The sequence below is a fragment of the Vigna umbellata genome, chromosome 4, assembly GCF_029865625.1.
Source record: "Vigna umbellata cultivar VRB3 chromosome 4, Vumbellata_1.0, whole genome shotgun sequence".
NCBI lineage: Eukaryota > Viridiplantae > Streptophyta > Magnoliopsida > Fabales > Fabaceae > Vigna > Vigna umbellata.
Window position 1 is genome coordinate 27506968 of NC_142168.1, and position 21690 is coordinate 27528657.

General features: G+C 32.3%; 3 protein-coding genes across 6 annotated transcripts; 2 read left to right on the forward strand and 1 right to left on the reverse strand.

The window, feature by feature from the left end:
- Positions 1-282: 282 nt before the first annotated feature.
- On the forward strand, positions 283-9567 carry ASHH3 (histone-lysine N-methyltransferase ASHH3). 4 transcript variants are annotated; one of them, XM_047302274.2, is made up of 15 exons: positions 283-476; positions 2122-2147; positions 2232-2288; positions 2640-2769; positions 2996-3110; positions 3823-3922; positions 4438-4516; positions 4603-4774; positions 4865-4945; positions 5063-5189; positions 8456-8483; positions 8627-8708; positions 8803-8848; positions 8934-9017; positions 9246-9567. In XM_047302274.2, exons 3-14 carry the CDS (start codon positions 2271-2273, stop codon positions 9000-9002), a joined length of 1047 nt encoding a protein of 348 aa, XP_047158230.2. In that variant the 5' UTR covers positions 283-476; positions 2122-2147; positions 2232-2270; the 3' UTR covers positions 9003-9017; positions 9246-9567. The 4 variants fall into 4 exon arrangements, with proteins under 4 accessions (XP_047158230.2, XP_047158227.2, XP_047158228.2 ...); XM_047302271.2 differs by having other exon boundaries at positions 2245-2288; XM_047302272.2 differs by having other exon boundaries at positions 2245-2288; positions 9252-9567.
- Positions 9568-11295: 1728 nt separating this feature from the next.
- Positions 11296-17250, forward strand: LOC124828880 (small ribosomal subunit protein uS3z). Its single transcript, XM_088113483.1, has 6 exons — positions 11296-11435; positions 11544-11691; positions 11766-11937; positions 16596-16650; positions 16738-16869; positions 16968-17250. The coding sequence occupies exons 1-6, from the start codon at positions 11406-11408 to the stop codon at positions 17145-17147; spliced, it is 717 nt and encodes a 238-aa protein (XP_087969609.1). The 5' UTR covers positions 11296-11405; the 3' UTR covers positions 17148-17250.
- A 1850-nt stretch (positions 17251-19100) lies between these two features.
- On the reverse strand, positions 19101-21197 carry LOC124821454 (small ribosomal subunit protein uS3x-like). Its single transcript, XM_088113956.1, has 6 exons — positions 21046-21197; positions 20793-20940; positions 20547-20718; positions 19857-19911; positions 19649-19780; positions 19101-19517 (listed from the first exon to the last, which is right to left on the reverse strand). The coding sequence occupies exons 1-6, from the start codon at positions 21073-21075 to the stop codon at positions 19344-19346; spliced, it is 711 nt and encodes a 236-aa protein (XP_087970082.1). The 5' UTR covers positions 21076-21197; the 3' UTR covers positions 19101-19343.
- Positions 21198-21690: the final 493 nt, after the last annotated feature.

A 21690-nucleotide genomic window follows, 5' to 3' on the forward strand; every position in this document is an offset into this window, starting at 1 on the left:
TTATCTGCGATTCAAATTTTCTTTAACAATTTTAATTTTCTAATATGAAAAAAAATTGTTAATGGGATCCTTAACTTATATGTTTGTTAAAAGTATTATTAAAGAAACATAAAATAAAACATGTTTCCAAAATTAAATATTCGATGAAATCAAAACATTTAGTATTATTATTATTATTATTATTATTATTATTATTATTATTATTATTATTATTATTATAAAGTTAAGTAGTATTAAATATATATAATTAAAAGAGACAGAACCCTATTGTGGTGGCTAAGTTCTGAATCGGAAGTAGATTTTTGAAGTTTGAAAGCTTTCTACTGAGATTCAACCAAGAAGCGCTTTGACAGTTTTTTGAGTTTGTCAAATATATATATATATATATACAGACACATATATGTGTGTAAATATACATTCGCACCGTCAATTCCATTTCGTTTCTCTCACTTTGTTCTTCACCAAACCCATCTCAGGTTCTCTCTTCTTCTTGTCTTGGATTGTGTACATATTTCCCATTTTGCCCCTCTTCTTACTGTACTTGTTCTGCTTCTACGAATCTCTTTTGAATTCTCACTGATTTCATTCCATACCTTTTGTACTTCTTAACTTTTTACACTGTACTTACTACCATTCGCTACAATTTCTTTCATGGGTTTAAGCCAAATTTTTGTTTTTTCTTGCAAACGCTGTTTGTGTTTCCTGCTTCTTGTTCTGTTTCTCCGTTTAGTTTAATTCATGTTCCTTCGCTGGCTTCCTCACTCTGTTGTGTTTAATTCTAAATCTGGGGCTGGAAAAAGTTTAAATTTTTCAGTTGCTTGGCTATTTTTTTCTTTGAGGATCTTATCTTGGTTGGGCGAAGCGCAAAGTGGTACAAGAGGGTCGGGGGAGGGGAGAATCGAGATTTCCAAATGTAGAATATCAATTGTGATTTCTGAAATAAGGGGAGAAAACATTGGGATTTGTGAGGAAAATGGGGGGAAAAGTTTGAATTTTTCAAAAAAAGTATTTTTTTTTCTTTTAGGAATTTTCTTGTGTTTGGGAGAAGGGAGAAGCATAAGAGGGAAGGTGGGGATAGGATAATTGTGACATGTAAACGTAGGATTTCTTAGTTGTTACTCCATTGTAAATTTTCAGAACTTTGTTTCCTCTCTTCTTTTTTTCTTTGCCTTCCATGCAAATGAAAAGTAGTGAGAAGGGATCTAAAACGAGACAGATACTCGTTTATTATTAATTTGTTTTATTTTGTGGGAAAAAAATGTGTTTATTGGAGCAATTGTCTGTATCAAGAGTAGTTCTTGTCAAGTGCAAGATAATGAAATAGTTGAAAGATTAGGTAATGGAGAAGATTTTGAAAGGAATGAAAGTTTCCAGTGTCAACAGATAGCAAGTTGGGGGGGAGGGGGTGATAGATGTAGTCCCTCAAATATAGGTCATGGGTTTAGTGGAATTAATGAAAAGCAGATACTTACTTGAAAATTGGGGGCTTTCTTCTGAATGGGATTTAAGAAATTAAATTGATCTTTGCGTATAACCCAAACCCTTTGTATATGTAAGGGTCCCCTTAATTTATTCAATTTAATATTAATTTAAATTTCTTTAAGTTCTCTTATACTGGCTCTTATTTCTGCATTCAAAATTGTGAAATTGATTAACAGATAAACTGCAGATTATTAGTGGTTGAAAAATAAAGACTCTGAGGTTTTCTGTTCATTTTAAATTATTTAATGTAACACCAGGAGGAGTTCCCAAAACAGATTAAGATGCCATTGTAGTAATGATTCTTTATGAATTTAAATTAAATAAAGTTGGTTTTAGCAGATAATTTGTTTTATTTTTTTTTTTAAATTTCATTTTTCAGTTTTTCTCATTATGTGTTATTTTTTTCTTCAATTCCCACTTTTGCTTGTCAAGGAATAAATATTGAACCATCTTTCTGCCTGCTTATCCCGTCTAGTTTCTGTTTGCCATGGCACTAACATATATGTAGGAAAAAAATATTTTTTATGTCTGTGTTTGAGGATGCTAATTTTGATTTATTGATTTTGGAAATTCAACATAGGGAAAAATTTTGGTGTCTTACTTTTGCTTAAAGCTGATACAGTTTTCTTCATTTTGTAGGCAAAGTATGCCTTTGAAGGAATCAAGTAAGTCTTGTATGTGGATTTTGTGGTATTGATTTTCAATATCCGATTTATGGTTTGAGCTTCTATTGAGAAACTGAGACACAGGTTGATCACATAGGAATATCAAGTACTCTATCAGATTTCATGCCTGCCATGAAAAAGGTTGTTTAGTGTTGTTGTAATACCTTTGACTTGACCAGTCATTCGCTTAAGTTCTCTAAAATATTATGTGATGATGCTGGGGGATTGGCCAAATGTATAGAAATTACTAACATGAATTTACCATTAGTTATTGCCATATCTTTAGTTGGCCCTTTTAAGTTAAGATGACCCATTTAATCAAATATTTATTTTGGTTTTGATGGCTTTTCGTATCAGATTCAATTTTTATAGAATATGTTGTTGTGGTAGTCCATTGCTATTGTGTTAGTCAACTCAATTTGAATTTTTCCTTTTGAGTGAATTGTCTATGGTCTGTTGATTTAGTTCCTGTTTTTTTTTCCTGTTTAACAGAATTCTGAGCAGACTCATTTTGGATCTGTTTTCAACAAGTTGTTGAAGGAGCTTCGAGAACCTGTTGACTTTGAACTTCCTAATTGGTTTAATAAATCAAAGCCAATGCAGTACTCCTATATAAAACGCAGTATCCTTTGTACTTCTTCTGAAATGTTCACAGTAACTGTGTATCTTTCATGTAGAGCTGTATGGTTTATAAGTAAGTTTGCATGTATTGAGCCTGCTAGAGTTTAAGTTGTTTTTAGTTTCCTAATTTCCTCTAAATTGTGCGATCCTGTTTTACTTAGTTTGTCTGTTTAGATGGCTAGAGTTTTAGAGAATTGTCTATATTTGTTTGTTTTTACAAATTTAAGATATATATCTCACAAAGAAGGTCAAAAGATCCCGGTTTGATGATGATGGCATATTCTGTTCCTGTACTCCTTCCGCTGGATCTACTAGTGTATGTGGTAGAGATTGCCACTGTGGGTAAGTATTCCATTTGCATGTTCTTTAGGGAAATCTTCATGTGCTTATTCTCATTTCTAGTACGTTTCTACTCCATATTAAGTAATGTTCCCAAATCTACCTTTATTTCTATTACTTATATGTTTTTATAAAGTTTATTGTCAGCAGCCAATCAACCATCCAAAATCATCATTGATTTTTTTTTCAGAAATATTTATTTTTGGTGTCTGTTTGAGTACTTGTTTTTCAATGGGCTGTGTAGTATGGTTAACTAAGTTCTTCATAAGCATGCTTAGTTCATCAAATATGGTTACTGTTGGTAGCACCGAATATTCTCATTGTTGCTTGATCTGAGCCTTTATAATAATTGTTCCGAAGCTACCATGTCATGGCAAGCATGTTGCATTCCTCAAACCCTTCAAAACCAATAAGGAATGGGATGGTGTAGCTTTGGTTTCCATAAGTTTAAGAAATAGCTTGAACTTGTTCCATGATCGGAAGGGTTATTACCTGTTTGACTAATCATGCGAGTTGCTAGCCTTGTGAAGTTGTGTGATGTTTAAAATGGCTGGAAGGGTTATTGTTTCCAGATATTATAGTTCCACCTAGTACTTGGTTTTACTATGTAACATAAAGTCTCTACTTACTTATTATATCATATAATATTACAGATGCAAGTATATCAACATGATTTTAAGTCATAGCTTACTCATCATGTTGACTGTTCCTGTAGGATGCTTCTGTCTAGCTGTTCATCAGGCTGTAAATGTGGGAGCTCTTGTCTTAACAAACCATTCCAGAATCGCCCTGTGAAAAAGATGAAATTGGTTCAGGTATAAATTTCTGGCTCAGAATTTTTTTTTGTTATAATATAGTTCTCAAGAGTTATTCCTGTATTTTCCTTTTCATAGCAAAATCAAGATTCTGTTTAGAGGTCATTGAAATTTGTTGAGGTAATTTTTGCATGTGCCCTGCTGACATGGTTGTGTAATTTAGCTGCTCTTGTTTTTCGTTTTAATTTGGGTCTATATTGCTGTGTGTTTCTTTACATTTTGTCTTGAAAGTTCTTTAACCTTATTCTATTCAGTTTTGCTAAAGAAACTAATAAAAATGTTTACATTCATAAAAGTAACTTTGAAAATTTGAAAAATAGTAACTATATTCCTTTCTTAGTGTCCTCATTCTCCTCCCACTATCTCCACCACTTTTCTATCATCACAATACTTTATTTGTGTCCTCATAGATAGATGTGTCTTTATTCTAGTTAGATTATTTGAATTTGTATAATCACTAGCATTTTCTCTTCAAATATCTACACTTGACATGCTGAGATTTAACATTTCTGTAGACTGAGAAATGTGGTTCTGGAATTGTGGCGGATGAAGATATCAAACATGGGGAGTTTGTTATAGAATATGTTGGAGAAGGTGATTATTTTCCTATCAATATTTATAAAGTGAGTTTTTGCTTAACTACTCTGAAAGCTACTTACGACGGTTGTCTTTCTCTACAGTCATTGATGATAGAACATGTGAGGAAAGGCTTTGGAACATGAAACACCGTGGTGAAACAAATTTCTACTTATGTGAAATCAATCGAGATATGGTGATAGATGCAACATATAAGGGAAATAAATCAAGATACATCAACCATAGTTGCTGTCCAAATACTGAGATGCAGAAATGGTTGGTTACTGATTTTTTTATTTGTATGATGATGTTGCTGCAGGATTTATACATTCCTGTAACGTGCAATTTTTTTTCTCCATTTTTAAGGATAATTGATGGTGAAACAAGAATTGGCATATTTGCAACTCGTGACATACAGAAGGGCGAGCATCTGACTTATGATTACCAGTATGAGCACTTACCTGTTCTTTGCTTCACCCTTTAAGTTTTGGTGGTGTTGGCTTCTCCTGAGTTATGCTACCAACATGATTCTGGCTGGCTGGGATGTTTCTAACTACGTTGCAGGTTTGTTCAATTTGGTGCAGATCAAGATTGCCACTGTGGTGCTGCTACATGTAGGCGTAAATTGGGTGTTCGACCTACCAAGCCTAAAATGTCTTCAGATGCTGCATTAAAATTAGTTGCATACCAGGTGGCTTCATCTTCTCATGAAAAATAACCATTCTATCTATGCTTCTCTCTCTAATCTCCATGAAACTTTAATTATAACCTAGTACTATAACTTAGATTATTCCAGTGACTTGTTCAGATTTTATTTGTGAATGGTGGTTAGTCCTGCATCACAAATTTCCTAATCGTAAGCTCAAGAAGCAAGGATGTAACATTTTTTTGAATTGGGTTTATGTTGGGAACTTTATTAGGTCCGTAAGTCTGTCATTTCAGTGCTGCATTTAGATTAAAAAACTATAAAAGAACAAACTCCATTATTTTGTACAAGAATTAGAGGTAAAGGGGTAACAGGAGGATTAATAATGCTGAGTTTGGCCACCATACAAGCCTCATAGGTGTGACTAAATGAATTGTTAGGATATGACTTTTTTGGTATGATGATTAGTAGACAGTTCTAACAGTATCTTGGATGAATGGAACAGGAAAATAAAATTCTTATTAGTGAATTTAAACAAACAGTGAATTGCAGTAAAGTTTTTAAATGTGTTGACTCTTGACAGTGGATATGAAAAATTACAAATATGAAATTTTAAATGTGAATATTACTTCTGAATTAGTATGGATACAAGTACATAATTAGGGAAATAATAAGAAGCAATGAGGACAAATTTTGAGTTAAATCTACCCTCTCTTAAGTTGGTGAATGCCAAAAACATGTCAAAACTGTTCTTTAGGAAATCCCTTAGTCAATACCAATTGAAACACTAAAGGAACAATTTTACAACATTGAACTGGGTTGAGTGCAATACCTTTCACAAAATGGCTTCATATGGTCTGAAATTATGCATCGACACTTGTCCTCACAAGATTTTGTTTTTTTCTTCTCTCTGTCACTGAATTATACTCCTAAAAGCATACAGTACACTGAGTTTACATTATGCTTTTTTCTTCTCCATGTCACTGAGTTATATGCCTAAAAGCATATACAGTATTGTGAGGTGAATCTCCTCTGAGTAATAGGTTACATTTTGTTTTTTCTCCATTTCACCAAGTTATGTGCCTGAAAGAACATACAGCACCTTGAGTTGAATCTCCACTAAGTAATTGGTACTTGCATTACTTTTACTTTTTCTTCTTCGTGTCAACAATTTATATGCCTAAAAGTATACAGCATCTTGGTTCTTGCATAATTTTCTGTGATTTTTCAATTTTCTCATCTCTAAAAACTTGAGCTTAAATTCTGGTGTTTATAAAACCATCCATAGTGGTGCTGACACTATAGAGGGATAGTGGACAGTGGAATGGTCACTCTTCTAAATTTTTTTATTTAATTATAGCTATTTACATATAAACTCTAAAAAATTATGATATTGATAATTACAAATAAAAGTTCTTATAGGTATCTTGAACAGAACATTTAAATGCCAACCAAAGTCAAAAGGTCTTTATCATTTTATATTTTGGAAGTTGCAATCCCAAAAATAACCCCATGAAGAAGTAGCTATAATATCTCAATTCAGAGGGTTTTCTTGGAACCAACACATAGAACTGCCATTATGACTGCTACCATCGCTGTTCAGCCTGCTATTTGATCACTTACCTTGTTACAGAAATTTGCTCCCCTGTAGCAGCCCTTGTAGTGGATCTTAGCCACTCTGCTCTGCTGCTATTGCACATTATTTGAAACCCTAATTGATGTCAATTCTCCATTTGGTTGGTATTTAGCATTTTTCAAATTAACTAAAATTTGAAAAAAAAAAGATGGAAAATTTGATTGGGGATAGGTAGAAATGTAGAAAGTAACTTCCTCCTCCTTGGAAATGTAAGATACCCTCCTTCTACCATGGGTAAGGGTGGACAAAGTGTACTGAACTGCACTGTACTATAAAATTTATAGTTAACTATAAAATAGTTCGTCTGAACTGGACTGAACTAAAAAATAATTCAAACGAACTGAACTAAACTATTTTTTAGTTCACTTATAGTGCAGTGCAGTTCAGTGAATTATTTTTTAGTTTACTTAGAGTGCAGTTCAGTAAACTGGTTTGCCACACCAAACTGAGAAACACTTTCTTTAAACTGCATCATTCAATAAAACCTTCCAATCATTATAAACAGGCATATTTTAAGTTTCAAGAAGCTACTACACAGAATCATCTTAATCAATACAGACATTATTTAATATGTTTTGAAACAGAAAGCAACTTTTAGAAAAATTCTCAAGATTTTCCACCCACTTGGCAAAACCAAATGAATAATGCCGTGTTTGGTTACCCATTGGGAAACTGTTGCACTATTACAAAGGAAACATTAAAGGAAAAATTCTTTGCATTGGATCAAACATATGATAAGCCTTCTTCCATGGAAAACCAAAACAAATATATATATATATATATATATATATATATATATATATATATATATATATATGTATGTATATATGTATGTATGTATATATGTATGTATGTATTTGTGTGCCTGCACGTAACATGGGGTTATAAAGTTGAAAATCATCTCAAATTTGTAATGGGAAAGTCAAAACACTTGTGATTTTGTGCTGTCTAAAATCTCCATGACAGAAAAGCAACCTTGTTTATGTTTTAGTTGAGCTAATCTAATTCTGGTGACACATAATTTATCTTATAACAACAAATAGAGGAAATTGATAGAGAATCAGGGAAAAGAAACTGAGTTCATTGAAATTCATTTCCATAAGCTCCATGAGAGGAAAATAGGAAGAAAATTTGAAATAAACTACTTCCCGAGCTTAATTTGTAGAAATTTTCTTGTATAGTTGTTCTACTTTTTGTGCATAAGGTAATTTTTGTTTATGAAGAAGTTAAATTTATCTTTTTCTTCTCTAAAAGAGCTTATGGAGAAGCTCATCCAAGCAAACCCTAACAAACTAACAACTTAAAGTTGTTTTAGATGCTGATAAGAACTTAAGGAAAATTGATAAGGGCAGGAACCAAACACTACATATTTTACTACTGTGTTAAGGAGGGAAAACCAAAAGTTTTATCATTGTACTCTTAGAGAGATAGTGATTCACTCTATGACACTTCACTCAACTTCTTTGTTGGTAACCTTTTTGAGATATCTGACAACTGACACTAATACCAATCAATTGGAGTCTTGGTGAACTACACCACAAAAGCTAGCCATTTAAGGGGGAGAGAATAAAAACTTAAACCGCTGAGCACATTCCACAATACTTAATTAGCATAATCACTTCTACTGAATTTAGTATCTGTTTTGCTGACTAACTGTGTACTTTCGTCTGGACAGGTTTATCAGAATGGACGCTTGCAAATTGGTAGGTTTGCTTTTTTATTTCGTTTGTTATTTACTATTTTTTTCTTCTGAAAGTAAATGTGCATAAAATCTGTGATCAGTTCCTCTTATAATTTATCTACGATATATAAAATACCCATCTCCCTGTTGCACTTGGTTTTTCAGGAGGTTCTCGTGTTAACCACCGAAAATGCTTACACAATTGCATTGGTGAAGTTATTAGAATAAAAAGCTTTGAAAAGGAGAGGTATGGCAAAATTGTCCCTTTATTAGTTGTGACTCTGTCTTCTGAAGTTTATGTATGTATATCCTTAATCATTTTCATTCTTAAAATGCTGCAGGTTTGGAGTCATTAAACGGTTTGATGAACATTCTCGAAAACATTCAGTAAGGGATTTCTTTGTCTGGATTTTGACAATTTAGATGAAAATTGTCATCAAATATGAATATGTATTTATTTTTGCTTTTGCAGATCATGTTTGAGGATGGTTGTGTTGAAATTTATGACATGTCAAAAGAGGACTGGGAGCTTGTGAGATAGTAATGCAACTGTTTGGTAGGAACTACTTAGTGAATACTTCTTTTTGCATGATTTATCTATCTGTATAACATTGTGATATATTGTATTTTAATTGGTAAATTTCCAAATTGTCATACTTTAATTTGATTTGGGGACTTGGGTAATGATGAAAATTAGTTGGTCTGCTTTCAGTGTATATGTTGATCTTTAGACCATGTTATTTAGTTTTGAATATATTGATTACTTAACACCTGTGTTGTTCAGGTGCAGGTGAAAGGAGGTGAAAAACTGAAAATCGCAGTCATTATTCTTTCATTTCATGTGCATAATTCTTGTAGTTGCTGAGGCTCTGACCAACGGAAAATGAAGCTGGATATATGAAAACACAAGTCTTACTGATTGAAGATATCAATAAGTTTTGTTTTCTTCTGACAAACTGTATGGTGTTAGCCTAGATGATTGTTGTTCAAAGGACTGGAAATAATCTTTGTATTTTTTAAAATCCTAAGTACTCTCTAAAATGAGAATTCTTCTTGTACCATTACCTAATATATGTGTAGTTTCGATTGTATTCTTTTACTGTCAATTTTCGAGCATAAGGTTATTAGTGATAATGAGGAAGTTCTGATGCAGAAAAAAAAGGAGAAACTTGTTAAATGTCCATTACTCTTTGATCAATGCTGATGACTGATAAAGTCAGGCACATTGATCTTCCTCCTCTTGGACTTATATTGTAAGAGTCATTTTAATTATTACATGTAAAATCAGTGTTTGACTTTGTTAGGTTAATTTTCTATCATTGAATGTTACATGACCAAAGCAAAGGAACACTCACATGTTTGGAGATTCTACTGTCTATTGTATGAATATAAAATCATAATAACATTGTGTTAAATTAATAACTACCAGTTCAAATTATTTTGTGCCATAAAATTTAACCACTAATTGGCCTCCTCATATAATAAAGTATAAAATGAATTTTAAAACATTAAATTTTCAAGCATGATAAATGGGTTCATAATTGTGACAAGCATATTGAGTCAAGCTTTGGAACTTCTTTTTTCATCTGGCATCTTCCATCATTTTACCTTGTATTTTTTAATTTTTTTAAGATTTCAAAACTCTTCTCTTCAGTTAAAAAATCATTTTCTATTTTCATCAGAATTTTGAAATCTAACAAATGAAATTTTTTATTAAATTTTAAAATTCTACGAAAAATTTCTCAAAAATTTTATTGGATTTTAAAATTTAACAAAAAGTTTTTCTCTATCATATTTCAAAATTTAAGGAAAGATTCTTTTCATCAAATTTTAAAATTGAAGAAAGAATTTTTTATTTTCTTCATTAGATTTTGAAATATGATATTTTGAAGATTGAAGATGCAATGTATGTTTGAAAGTACAAAATGAAATAACCCACTTTTTTTTATCTTATCATACCTTCCTATTTTTGTAAATTTTTAATAAAAATCCAAGCACTTTCTATTAACAAATAATGTGAAGAATATATATATATATATATATATATATATATATATATAATGAGTTTTCATTTTATAATTTTTGTCGTATATAATTTTATCTAATTTTCACAAGCATAATGACATCCGAAAGAATTGGTAATTGGCCTCGAGGGTTTTTTTAGAGATGATGATTCAACAAATACAGATGATGAAATTAGAGAGGTTAGTGAAGATGGTGAAATTGAAGAGATCTTGAATGAACCTTTGCCTTAAAGGTGAATATGTCAATGACTCAACTCTTTACAAAGGCAAATCTTTTAAAGGCAAGTGTTTCTGATTGTTTCAATTGGGGTTACAGTAGGGATGACAGAGAAAAGGTTGGAGTGAGAGAGATGAAAGAGAAAGGATTGAGAGGAATGAGAGAGGTGAGTAAGGGTTTGGGGTTTCTTTTTTTTTTAAGTTTTGAGAATGAAAATTATTAAAATACCCTTAACGTTAAAACTTAGAATCCATGATATATAAGGGTATTTTTGTCTACTAAAATCCGGTACATATTGCTAAAATGTACCAACTGAAAAACAGGCGTACCCCCAAACCCCATATATATATATATATATATATATATATATATATATATATATATATATATATATATATATATATATATATATATATATATGAGAGAGAATAAATTATTTATTAAAAAAAATTCAATGGATATTTAATGTAATTAAAATATTATGTTTAAAATTAGTGTATTTCTAAATTATTTTTGCATTTAAAAAATAGAACAATAATATTTAGGTAAAAAGTAAAATTTTAAATAATTTAAAACATTTTATCTGGGCCTGATCCAAAACTCTACAAGCTTATTCAGACACATTAGGGTTTGTAGTCACAATCTCTGGCTCTCATTCTTTGTGTTCAGATCAGAATCAGATCCGCTCTCTTTGTTTCTAAACATGGCAACTCAGATGAGTAAGAAGAGAAAGGTAAATTGTTAACGGAATCAGAAACAACAACAATTTTTCTTTTTTTTTTTTCTTTCTGCTTTCTGATATTTTGTGTGAATTGAATATTCAAACGTTGTGACTGTACAGTTTGTTGCGGACGGAGTGTTCTTCGCCGAACTGAATGAGGTCCTGACACGTGAGTTGGCGGAGGATGGTTATTCCGGTGTCGAGGTTAGGGTTACGCCTATGCGCACCGAGATCATCATCAGAGCCACCAGAACCCAAGCCGTTCTCGGTAAGTGTGATTCTATAACCTCTGTTACTTTGGTTGAATCAATATCAGTTTACTGATTGTGTTTTGATGTGTAGGTGAGAAGGGAAGGAGAATTAGGGAACTGACCTCAGTGGTGCAGAAGAGGTTCAAGTTTCCTGAGAACAGTGTTGAGCTGTATGCGGAAAAGGTGAACAACAGAGGTCTATGTGCCATTGCTCAGGCCGAATCTCTTCGCTACAAGCTCCTCGGTGGTCTTGCTGTTCGCAGGTATGTATAATTTTTAGCAAATTTATTAGTTTATATAATGATTATAGTATTTCTGAATTTGAGTTATCAATAGACAGGGATTTTAGTTTTGGATATTATGAATCTGTGCACTTCTTGCTTAATGCTTATGCTTTATTGTGGTAGTAGATTGATTTAGTGTATTTAGAGAAGCTTTTGCAAAATTGTTTGTTCGAGGAGAGCAGGAAATTGATTTTGGTTTAAAAAATTGGTTTTCTACTGAAGGGTACGTATGTCTGGATTCTTCTATCCTGAGGGCAGTAAAATTTTCAACCTAAAGTTAAGTAATTTTTTATAAGGTCTAGTCAAACCATCTCAAAGGAACTTCAATTACACTCAGATCTTGATGAGCTACGTGTCAAGCTCAATAAATGAATGACAAATTTTTGGAGTCTTTAAATTGGTTGACCTAGTAGCCAAGAGACAACCAAAATATTTAACTTGTTTTTTGAAAACATCAATTTGAACATCAATAAGAGTTTGTTCATCCTCAGCCCCTACCATCCTAGTTATACATTTCATTAGACCTCGTTTCACTTCCAAATCGGCTTTAAATCTAGGACGATAGTGCATTTGAGTGTTAAGAAAATAACCTACAGCATGCAAAGACATGTAGAGTTGCTCTTGTCCCATCCTTCATTGATGATGTTCCACCAAGGCAATTGACTAACCAAAATATATTACTTTTGGTTGATTTTTTGTTTTAAATTTCAAAATCACTATCTTAACCAAAAAATATATAGAATGTTAAATTGAATAATACCTTTTCTTGATAGCATTGAAAGCCTTTTGTATCTTCTCCTTAGCTTTGTCCAATGCTTCAAAAATGAACCTCGTGACTAGCTTTTAATTCAAAGCTCTTCAATTAGAGGCAATGCACTTTTCAAACAAGTTATGATATTCTTTCAAAAATCCTTACCTAAAACCACATCTTCAACTACTTTACCATCAATTGTTTTAGCAAACATGTTAGACTTCAATTCATTACTAGTAAATATTATAATTAAAGCTCCCTTATTCTCATGAAGGCACCCTAATGTCAAGTAAGATGTAGCAAAGAGAATAACACCCTGCCTCACCAAATCTCTTCCTTTCTTGAAATTTTGACATAGAGATATTAGGGAACTTCTTGAATAGATATAAAGGTAGTAATTGTTTTACCTTTTGGGATTGTCTCTTCATAAATTGAGATCTCATAATCTTCCAACATTAAGTCAACACAATGTGCAACACAAGGTGTCCAAAATAGCATTTTTCTCATTGCCATCAACATTTGGCTAGACAGCTTTGTAGTTTGTTGCATTATGAGTCATAACTTTAATGACATTGTCTTTCTGGAACTCTTCAAAAAATGTTATCCATCATCTCAAAAACTTTCAGTTGTTTTGGATATAGTAGTTGCATCTATGGACTTTGAAACACAATTCCCTTTAGGTTGTTCACTAGAAATTTTATTATTGTCCTTCATTCCTTATCAATCAAACCATTAGTCATAATCGTACATCTCGTTTTCTTTCATTCATCCCTACGTGCTTTTAAAGCAAGAGATGTATTTTGAACTTCCTCCAAATATTTGACTCTAATCTCATGATAGGATAGAGGTTACAAAATGGGTCATGCATCTCCACCAATTAAAACCCCTAGAAACTTACCCAACCTAAGAGTTGCCACGAGAACTCACATGGTGCAGCATAAGAGGCGTCATAAGAGGAAAGTTTAAAATATGTACTTGTTTTACAAGCATGTAGGGATGAATGGAAGAAAACAAGATGTACAATTATGGTTGATGGCTCGACAAGAAAAGAATAATAATAAACTTACTAGTGAACGACCCCAATGGAACCATGTTTTTCAAGTCCCTAGATGCATCCGCAATATCCAATGTAGCTGAAAAGGTTTGAGATGATTGATAGAGTATTAGTGTTGTTGAAGAGGTGGTGGAAGACAATGTTGTACAAGTTGTGGCAGATAATACAATAAACTACAAAGCTATTGGTCAAATGATGAGGGCAAAGGGGAAAACACTATTATGGATACTTGTGTGGTACATTGTGTTGACTTAATATTAGAGGATTATGAGAAGAAGTTTATAATTCATGAAGATATAACGTAAATGAATTACAACCTTTATCTATTTGAGAACTTCTCTAGTTTCTCTACTACACCATTTCACAAGAAAGATTTGGTGAGGTCTAGTCTTACTCATTGTGCCACATCTTACTTGACATTATGGGGCTTCATGAGAACAATGGAAATTTAATTAGAATGTTTACTATTAATGAATAAAAGTATGATAGGTTTGCAAAAGCAATTGATGGAAAATTAAAATAGTTGTGGATGTGGAAGGATAAGGATTTTTGGAGAACTATCATAATTTGTTTAAAGGGTGTGTTTCCTCTATTTGAAGTGTGTTTCAGTTAGTTTATTCCCAGCCATGGGGTTTCTTTTTGAACCAATGGACCAAGCTAAGGAGAATATACGAAAACTTTCAATGTTGTCCAGAAAAGATATGACTATCAATGTATTATTTATTAATTTAGTGGTTTTGAAACAGAAAACTAACTAATGTGATATATTTTGGTTAATTATTTGCCTTTAATGAACATTCTTGATGAAAGGTGAGACAAGCAAATTCACATGCCTTTGCATGTTGCAAGTTATTTCCTTAACACTCAAATGCATTATTGTCTTGTATTGAAATCTAAGTTGGAAGTAAGACAAGATCTAATGTGATGTTTAACATGGATGGTGAAGGATTTGATTGATGTTTAAATTGGCGATTTCAAAAAACGAGTTAAATATTTTGGTTTTACCTTAGCCAATAGATTGGTGAGAGTCTTATGGTGATGAGCATCTAAAACTAAAGTGTGCCATCATGTATTGAACTTGACATGTAGTTCCTCCGAATTTGAATTTAATTGGAGTTCCTTTTAGATGGTAAGTTAGTTCTTTCATATCATACTTGCCTTTGTATTTGTTTAAGTACTCAAAGAGAAAGAATAGGCTAAAGCAAAGCACGGTGAATGATTTTTGTTATGGCATATTCAAGATTAGCATAGAAGAAGCAAACAAGAAAACTGCTTCAAATTGATCTTGATGATTGTTCACCCAATGATGAGTGTATCATGCAAGATGAGCATAGGTAGAGTGAAGGATTAGGTTTCGAGGCAGACAATTTGGATTTGGATGAAAACTTGGTTTCAATCAAAGTTGAGGAAGATGAAAGTACAAAGATGATGTAGACATTACTAATTTGAATGGTGGAGCAAATGGAATTGGAAATAATGGGGTTGAAGATCTTTGTATGATTATGATTTTAGCATGCTAGATTATATGTTATGATTTATTATTTTAGAATTAATTAACTAGGATGGAGCTATTGGCTTACTGTTATTGTAACTAGGATGGCTTATAGTGTTATTGTAACTAATTACAACTGTTGGCTTACTGTTTATGATTTACTTTTTTTTTTGCTTACCATGTGAACTGAAGTTTAATTATGTGCTTATATATGATTTTGTGTTCATGGTTATCAAACTTGCAAGTTAGCTCATTAACCGGGATGAGTTTACGTGTTCACTAAGTGCTTTCGAGTTAACTCATAAGCAAACTCGATTTTGGAGTAGTATTGTGGGATCGAGGTGGAATTGGGTGAATTCGCGAGTCTGTTTCTGATTTGGCAAGTTTAACGAGAAATTTTGTTTTTTCGCAAAGTGAAATCATTTCAGGGCTCACTTACAAGATTAGGGTTTTAGTCCTGGTTTTATCTTCCCTGGACTCTTGTGAATCCATCTCACTGTTGTGCTGTCTCTGTCTCTCTTGTTTGGTGTCATAGCTCACGATATGTCGCTGGCTGGCCAAGTGTCGCCATCACCCAAAGTCGTTGTCACCCAAAGTGGCTGTTACCCATTGTCGTTGTTGCTCGCAATCATGTTGTTCTTGGAATATGATGTTGAGTTTAGGGTTTCTGCTGACATTTGGGCCTTAAAGTCAAAGTTTCTAGATGTCAAAGTTTAGACACTTTTTGTATTATATTAAATGTTATATATAATTAATTAAAATTATTATAAAAAATATTTAAAAATATATAATATGATTAACTAATAATAATATTTCAATAAAAAAATATAAAAGTTATTCATAATGTTATATAATAAATTATTGTAATTTTGATAAATATTTAAATATTTATTTATCTAAAGTAAATTCTTATATTCGAGTTTATCATGATTTTTTGAGTCTACGTAAACTGTCAGAGTTTCGAAATTTATAATCCATACTCTTTACGAAGTTGAGTAACATCTCGATTTTGACTACCACACCCTTGCGGACTTCCAAGGAATGAATCCCGCACCCATACACTTTAGCCTTTCTTCCCCCTTTTCAGCTGTAAACACCTTCTCTGAGAACATGATGAAATGCTATTTGACTGTTGTTGTTTAATGGTAACCTTGATGGTATATGTATGTGATAGCTTCTCATCCTATTACTTTGTTTCTATAGGAACACATTTTAGTATTTTACATTGCTAAAGTGCTTTTAAGGACTAGAAGCTTTTAAAATTTCTTATTTTTTTATTTGGTCGAATCCCATTTTTCTGCCTCTGTGGAAGCTCTACAGTCTTGAACTCTTTGTTGCAGGGCTTGCTATGGTGTTTTAAGATTTGTGATGGAAAGCGGTGCCAAGGGATGCGAGGTTTGTCTACAGCAGCCTCTTTGAACTAATGTTTTTTGTATTGCTTTATACAATGATTTTGTTGTAACTATTGTTTGGCTTGAGCAGGTCATTGTTAGTGGAAAACTGAGAGCTCAGAGAGCCAAATCCATGAAATTCAAGGATGGGTATATGATTTCTTCTGGACAACCAGTCAAGGATTACATCGACTCTGCAGTGAGACATGTGCTCCTTAGACAGGTTTGCTGCTATTCTTCGTTAACTAATACTATTTTATTTAATGTCATTTGGCACTAGGATTTCAACTTTTTGGTTAACTTTTCCTCATTGTTTTACAGGGTGTTCTTGGTATAAAGGTTAAGATCATGCTTGATTGGGATCCTAAAGGGAAACAGGGTCCTAAGACTCCCCTCCCAGATATTGTCACAATCCACACTCCCAAAGAGGAAGAATACAGTCAGCCTGCTACTACTACTGCTCCTGTTTTGGCCAACGACATTGAGGTTCCTGTTGCTTAAAAATGTTGATTGTTAATAGGTAGTTGAATTTCTATGCAGTATTTGTTGGATAACTAGTTCCAAAATTTTGGTATTTAAGCAACAGCAGCATTTGGTTTTTTTATGATTTAATCTTTTGCTGAGAGTTTGAATTTGGTAAGAGGTTTTGCTGTTGAAAAACTGTTAAAAAAAACATCAAATTGAATGTGTTTTAGTCAGGTTTTTTTTTTCTTAAATATTTAATGATAAAATTTTTACTCTTACAAATTACAAGATTGATAAAAAAGAAGTTTTAAATTTAATATTTTTTATTTAAGTTTAGGGTTTAGGGTTTTTTATTGTTATATTATACAAGCATCAAAATCAGTACGGACCCAAAAATATACTTAATTTTAAATTAAAATTATAGTTGTATTGATTCCCTACTATTGTTTTTCAGTTATCCAATCGATTTCAATCATTATATGTGAAGTTTAACTACAAATGATATTTGCATAGAGTCTGAAAAATATTTTAAAATATATTAAATATGGTTTTCTATATAAAATTTTTTAGAGACAAATCATTAAATTTACCGTACTATAACATGAGAAGGAATTTTTTACATGGCCATCTGGAAGTTGCTCACGAATTTTGTTCAATGTTCGAAGTGATTTTTATCATGGGCGTAGTGGTTTTGAAATAATTAAAGATATTTATCGTGTTCCAGTTCAGTTTGGTAATCTAAAGGCTATAGTATTTTTAATGTATAAAATTTTTTCTCGTTTATTGCTAATACCAAAAGGAAAGAGCATAACTAAAGAATTGGATGTAGAACACAGTCGGCATTTCTTTGTCCATCCCATTTCTTTTATGTACATTTGACAAGCGTTAAAAAGAAGTCTAAACTGCTCATGCTTTAAATATTTGATAAAATAATTTAAAAACATTTTACATTATATCGTTTAGAGCAAATTTCTACCTTTAAAAACATTACATTATATCAGGTTTCATATTTTATCATTCCGAATTCAATTTTTGAAACATATTCCTAGTTTTATAAATTTAAAACATATTTTAGATTGCAATGAAAAATATTCGATCACTTAAAGAATCTGACATTTTACCACACCTTACTAAATTGCAGAAAGAAAACGAGTGCTAAAATGACTTATAGCTCAAACAACAATCTTAACATAAATTTACATGATTAAGAGAAATAGCAATTTTTCCAGCCAAATCTTACTTTTTTTTTGTCAAGAAATTAATTTTAGGCGGTTTCACTCTTCAAAATATTTAACTGACAATCCTCTCCTCAAGGAAGAATTGAGGGAACGGATGGGAGTCGGAAAAGATAGATTGATAGTCTTATAATTTGAAGTCAGAGAAGAGAGCATAAAGTAAATGATTGAGTGAACAACCAATTTTTTAAGTGATTATTTAGTGGGTTAAAAATCAATAACTCATTTTCTGATATGGACGATAGAAAAATGGAGGGATATTTTAAATCATTAATTTTGTTCCCTTCTGAACTTACAAACTACTTTATTTATTCTAAGATTTATACAACCTACTACATACAAGTGCTAATGTGCTATCGACTTTATGATAAGCGTGTAATATCGAACATCATGATCTCAAACAAATGACGACATCTTATTTGTTGTGGCATCTGACCCGTACTCCTTTTCTCTCAAATTCTTAAAATCTAATATGACTCAATCTTCTTCCTATTAATGATACTGATGGAAATTGCTCTGTCCCTTCTAACCAATAGGAAGAAGATGGAAATTTTCATCATGCCTAAACACCCCCACTCCACCCAAGGTAACATAAAATTTCCTTTTTAATTATTCTTTTCCCTAATGTTATTAACAGTAAAAGTCGTCCTAAAACCCTCGTTAGAGATAAAAATACTATTTATATCGTTGTCAACGAAAAGGTACTTTTCAGCAGAATTCAATGTTAAATCACCTTTCGAACAAGTTTTATAACTTCAGTACAAAATCTAATACTGCATTGCACGTCCTAAATGTTTAACATACAATAAAATAACATCCAAAAAGACAATTCAAACAGAAGAGGGGGAATATAAAATAATTTATGCTTGAATACTTGTACTCAGGGATAAGGTTTGTTAAAAAGAAACGAAACTACAAAAATCGGTTTGGGTCTTCGGCTTCAAATACTCAAGGTGCTATTTCAGAATATAAATCTATTCGAGCAATTAAAACATTTTCAAGCAACGGGGACCTCAATATCAGCTGTTGGCAAAACAGAAGCAGGCCGGGCATACTCTTCCTCCTCCTTTGGAGTGTGAATTGTGACGATATCTGGGAGGGGAGTTTTAGGACCCTGTTTTCCTTTAGGATCCCAGTCAAGCATGATCTTAACCTTTATACCAAGAACACCCTACAAGACCAACATGAAAAATTATCCGCATCATCATTTCATGATTAGAGAATTGGAAAAGAAGCCAAACGCATGAAATCCCACTTCGAAAAGAGGTTCAATCAGGCATCCAGGAAAAAATAGAAGCAAACCTGTCTTAGGAGAACATGTCTCACTGCAGAATCAATGTAATCCTTCACTGGTTGTCCAGAAGAAATCATGTACCCATCCTTGAATTTCATGGACTTGGCTCTCTGAGCTCTTAGTTTTCCACTGACAATTACCTGCTCAAATCAAACAACAATCAACAAAACCATTACATAATAAAGCAATACAACAAAACTGCTTCTATAAACAAACCTCGCATCCCTTGGCACCGCTTTCCATCACAAATCTCAAAACACCATAGCAAGCCCTGAAACAAACAGTTAATATGCATAAATATTGTAATGTTGCCAAACATGCAGATGAACTGTATTTACCAAAATGTAAAAATAATAAAGCTCCCACCCATTACCACAATCAACTCTGCCTCCCGTTAAACTTATTCTAGTGAATGCGTAAATGATTGGTTATTGTTAGGTAAAATATATTTTTCTTCCAAACCTTGGTAACTAGAGGCAAAAAGAAATACTAGGTTAACTTAAATTACTCCCAGATGAAAGAATTCAGATACACATAATGAGGTGGTAGAATTTACAATAAACAAATTACTCAAGATAAAAGAATCTATTCCCAAGAAAAAAGAATTCAGATATAAATGAGGGAGTAGAATTTACAATAAACATGTACACAAATTACTCAAGATAAAATTATTCAGAAATACATTGCTTCAACAAAAACAATTTAAAAGATCAATTTTCTACTTTACTTCAAGAACAACTTGTGAAATTCTATAAAAAATAAAATAAATCAATCTATCATAGTAAAACAAGCACTTAGCAGATTAGTAATATTCAAAACTAAAATCTATGGCTATTGATAACTCCAAAGAACATACATATTATTATCACTATATAAATGAATAAATTTACAGAAAATTATACATACCTGCGAACAGCAAGACCTCCAAGGAGCTTGTAACGAAGAGACTCAGCCTGGGCAATGGCACATAGACCTCTGTTGTTCACCTTTTCTGCATAAAGCTCAACACTGTTTTCCGGAAACTTGAACCTCTTCTGCACCACTGAAGTCAGTTCCCTAATTCTCCTTCCCTTCTCACCTACACATCAAAATACAGTCAATAAACTAACATGGATTCAACAAAACCAACAGAGGCTCTACAATCACATATACCTAGAACGGCTTGGGTTCTGGTGGCTCTGATGATGATCTCGGTTCGCATAGGCGTAACCCTGACCTCCACGCCAGAGTAACCATCCTCCGCCAACTCACGCGTCAAAACCTCGTTCAGTTCAGCGAAGAACACTCCATCCGCAACAAACTGTATATTGACACAGTTCAAATATTCAATTAACACAAAATATCAGAAAAAAAACAGAAACTGAAACAGAAAATGTTGGTGTGTCCGAATCTATATGCTCTTTACCTTTCTCTTCTTACTCATCTGAGTCGCCATGTTTGCAGATGAACTCGAAGTAAGGGAAGCGGAGATCTGATTCTGATCTGAACACAGAATGAGAAGTAGAGGTTGTGACAGCAAACCCTAATTTCGGAAGAATATACTTATAGGGTTTTGGGTTGGGCCGGACCAAATTTTTCACTTATTTAAGATCTTAATTTCTTTTTTTTAATCAGGAATATATGTCAATCTTTATTATCAGATTAATGGTAATAATTATAATTATAATTTATTATTATATTTCAAATTAATAATATACACTAAGAGCTTCGAAATATAATATTTTTTATATTTAAAGTTTTAATTAGTTTACTTAATAAATAATTTCAGTATAAAAATGGTTGAGCATTTTCGATAAAATTTTCACATTCAACTTTTTTTAGAGGCTCGAATATAAAGTATTATTATTTGATAATATCAAATTTTAACAAAAGAAAAGTATGCCAAAAAAGATTTTTTTATAATTTAAAACTAATTATTAAATAAAAAGCATTTTTCTATAATAGATTTGTCACACCCCTCTTCTTTGATAGGCATGGTGTTTACTCTTTTTAGTCCACTCTTATACACAAAATTGGGAGGTGTATGGAGACATTAGCGTTGCAAAAGGAA